At 47.6% G+C, this 4,096-nt stretch overlaps 1 protein-coding gene.

Moving 5' to 3' along the window:
• Window positions 1-1,062, top strand: nad1 (NADH dehydrogenase subunit 1; one part of a trans-spliced gene, as the record gives it; the window's edge cuts it). Coding sequence (YP_004849322.1) covers window positions 871-1,062 — 192 coding nt within the window.
• Window positions 1,063-4,096: the final 3,034 nt, after the last annotated feature.

Below are 4,096 nucleotides of genomic sequence, written 5' to 3'. Positions count from 1 at the left end.
TAAAGGCGGGCCGCTTCAACGGGACCTATTCTCTTAAAAGGCGGCAAAGGGGAATAGGAAAGGGGCCGAGCTGACTGATGAGTGCAGAGCCTTAAAGGCTAACTCTCTCATGTGAAGCTAAGATGGCTGGCTACATCCAAGTATAGCCAAAGAAAGATGAGACGGGACGGACGGTCAGAGGCCGCAGCGGGACTACCATAGGAAGGCCCCCTCCCGCTAACATAGAAAGAGATTCCCGTAACGTAAGAGTCTCTATCTTCATCTCTTCCCGACCAGGCCGAATCGGGCCACCCCAAGTGGTGGGAATGGCTCAGCCCACATGCTTGATGAAAGCACTCCAGTCCAGTCGCCTCCTCGAAGTGGCTTGTCAACCACGCCTTTCCCTCCAACAATGCTCCTCCCCAAAAGCCCTTCAAGGGATTGGGGCAAGACAGCAATGAGTAGTTCGCTCCAGGACTCCACCCCCTCGAGAGCAGGATGCCGGCCGAGATGGAGCTGGAAGCCAACCTAGACTTTCCTGGGGCTTTCCCCAAGATCGAAATCCAATTTGTTGGCGAGGAACCAGCCCAGTCGTCAAGAAAGCTCAAGCTAGAACTTTGAGATAAAGGCATTCAAAGAGGTAATGAGGTCATTTCATGAATAAGAGTTTCATAGGTCTTTCTTGTTCGTATGAGATCTTTCGTCAGATGTTTCGGAAGCATAAGAAGAATGATCAGTTTCGTCAGTCACTTCAGAGTGCTCTTCACACTCAAGTGTGCAGTTCCGCCCCCTTCTCCCATGCTGAGTCACAGCAGGCAGCGCCTCGGAAAGCACGGACGAGCCACATGCAGGGAAACTTGCACGTGTGGTTCTGGCCGGGGACCCCGGTATACTGTACTAATATGTGTAGGTCCCCGTAATTCGAGTGAGATTGTCATGGCGCAAAAGCAGATATGGTCCGGTATTCCCTTGTTCCCTGTATTGGTTATGTTCTTTATTTCTCGTCTAGCAGAAACTAATCGAGCTCCCTTTGATCTCCCAGAAGCGGAAGCTGAATCAGTTGCAGGCTATAATGTAGAATATGCGCGGGATGCGATCCTTAATAGTCCACTGTTGGCGGAAGCCAATGTCCCGGGGTCCCGGGGACTCATTCTGACTGAAACAAGGGGTGGGTCTTTACCAATTCGCGATTTCAGCCAAAAAAGGTGAGCGCCGGGAACGAGCCTTATTCAAAGCCTATACCAAAGCAAGTCCTTTCAAAAGACGTCGACGCGTCTACTAGAATCAGGGCGTATTAGAGGAAAGGGTCGATGTACTCAACCGAGAGGTTAGAACGACTTACAGGGTTCATCGATAGTCGGACTTGTGAGAATTCCACTGATTGTTCTTGGACCTCTTTATGGAATTTCATTCTTATGGCGGAGAAGGCGAGCAATCCGGACGGAATCAAAGTCAATGGAATCAAAGTGATTAGGGTAGAGTCTCATCCCCCCATAATCAAGTAGCGTCCACTAAAAAGGAGCTCCGCAAAAAAAAGAGAGAATGCAGAATTCAGACTTCTACTACGCTCTTTAGATAAAAAAGATCTTTTTCTTCCTACTAGCTCGACACTCAATTTCGTCCTCTAAAAAAAGGCGGACTTCTTTATGGAACTGAATGTTCTTGGAGGCATCAATCTCCTTCAAGGGTTAATATGGATAGTCCGGAGGACCTGTTCATTGACTTTATTCCGCTCCGTGGGTCACTTTTCCTTATTACCTATATATTAGCCGACCTCTTCATTCTCCAAAGATTCTCCTCTTTCATTGATTAGTCTGACTTTTGAAAACCTCTTTTAGACCGCCTGAAATTCATGTATAGGGCTTTCTTTGCTTTGAAAACCGTCCTTGCCTCTGCACTCACACTCCTCTAATGGATAGTCCGGAGTCCGCAGGATTTATCCGTAGGACCATCCATATGGAAGGAAGTAGTCCGGAGGAGCAAAGATCATTGATAAAAAGTCCTTTTGACTTGTTTATACCGTAAATATTAGAATAGCGAATAGTCCTCCTCCATCCCCCATATTAAGCTACGGAGGCCCGAAGCGAAGCGACTGGAAGGCGCAAAGAATATTGCGAGAAGGCCTATCCATTAGAGAATTTGACTTTGGAGGCTGAATGAAATTTGAGCGGGAAGAACTGTTGTTGAGAGGTGCCATAAGACAGGTCCGAAGGCGGAATGAAATATGCGGGGTTGCGTGAGAAAGAAATCCCGTCCTTCGGACTATCCATATTAACCTGTCTGTCCTTCGGACCTGTGGAATCTTTGAGACATCAGAGTTCTCATAAGAAAAGAAAGCCAGAAAGCTAATATATATGTCCTTATCAATGAGACAGGTCTCGCTATTTTCTCATAGCCGCACTTTGCACCTTCGGTTCAATGCTTTTGGAGGCAGAATCAAGGCGGTCGAGTCTGAACTTTTTTGATTGCTTTCACCTTGTTCATTGATCGTTCATTGATCTCTTGTCTACGCCTTTTTCAAACCTTATACTCATAATAAGAAAGGTCCCTATCTAAGCTCTATCCTTGTAAAGCTAGAGCTCCCGGCCTTACCTTGTTATTAGTAAAGCCTAAAGCTCCGCTTTTCATTTCTCTAGGAGTAGATGCTTGCAGTTGCCTTATTGATCATGAGAAACTAATGAATCTTGGGTCGGGGGGTTCCGCCTTCTTATCAAAAAGAGAGTTGGGTAAAGCAAACTCCCTCCTTGGACGAGCACGGGGCTTAGTCAAGTAGAACCGGGTTGCGCTGCTGGATGCTCCGATCGAGAAAAAGTGGGGCCATGCCGGTACGACTGAATATGCGTTAGAAAGGTCAATCCCTCCCCTACGAGACAAAAAAAACCGGGCCGAACTTGCCCGCCCGCTTCCATAGAACAATATCGTGGCAACGTAGACCTAAGTGGTCATATTGGATCCTTGGGAACCATCACAAGTACGGCCGGCCTATATTTGAACGAGAATGCCGTGTCGTCCAGCGAAGCCTATCAGAAGGTTACTCGCGCAGACAGCTGACTCCTTTTCAATAGAAAGGAATAGCCAAAGCAACCCAGCTGGCTGGTCAATCTCAAAGATCTTATCGGCCGGCAAAGCGGAGACGGACGACCACGGTCCCGACCTTACCAGCACCGGAGGTTTACTAAGAAATGAACCCCCTTCTCCTACTTTCTTTTCAAAGGGGAGAGGTTCAAATAGTGGTTGATCTTGATTGAGTTTGAGGGACTTTCGTTGACTGAATCCATCCATAAACCTAGACCCCGGCAACCTTCTACACCAAAGCCTCACGACAACATCCCTTTCTCACTTTTAGATTATTCAGTCGGTGAGCAAGGAAAGGAGGAGCACGTAGGAATGCCGACCACTACATAAATAAGCCACTTGTGGCTGAGAGAAAGCGAGCAGCACCTTGTATAGGTTGGGCGGAGCTTGAAGAAGCTTTCCCAAGGCAGAGAAAGCCATTGCGCGCTAGCCTAGCTAGCTAGCCTTTTTCAGCTGGCTCTTCAACTCGCAATATTCTTTGCACCCGTAGTTAGGCGCAAAGAATTTGCGAAGGACGGTCACCTGGACCCTTCTTTTTAAAGAAGAAGAAGTCCTACGTCCGCAGGATTTATCCGTAGGACTATCCGTAATTAACCGAAGGAGTGGGCCACGATCTTTGCGCCTTCTCTCACTTCGGAAAGATTTAGCAGTATTTTCTTATGATGACCTGGTCTTCCGAGTATGATACATCGGTGTAAAAGATTGAGTGGGATCTGTGAGGTTGGTTATAGTCAGGCCTGGCCGGAAAGTCTTCTTGCCTCTATCAGGGTGGGTAAGTTTCTTTTTTCTGGTCTTTCAGTCACCTTTCAATGGCTCCCTTAATTATGTGCGAGGAATTTCCCTCGTCGAGTAATGGGAAGCGGGCTAGTCCCCGAAAAAGCCTTGCCAACTATAATAAATAGTTGTGGCTCAAACTCTTCCTTTCATTATTATCGTGGCCAGTCAGCGGGCAGGAGGGAGCTTTGGAAGCTTACCTTGACTTCTTGTCCGGGCGGATAAGACAGCCACCCGCTATTTCCAAACACAGAAGAAGCTGAACCCA

This window comes from Cucumis sativus (genome assembly GCF_000004075.3).
Source record: "Cucumis sativus mitochondrion chromosome 1, complete sequence".
NCBI classification, from domain to species: domain Eukaryota; kingdom Viridiplantae; phylum Streptophyta; class Magnoliopsida; order Cucurbitales; family Cucurbitaceae; genus Cucumis; species Cucumis sativus.
Note: the sequence above shows the minus strand (reverse complement) of the source record. Positions and strands in the feature narration are given on the sequence as shown.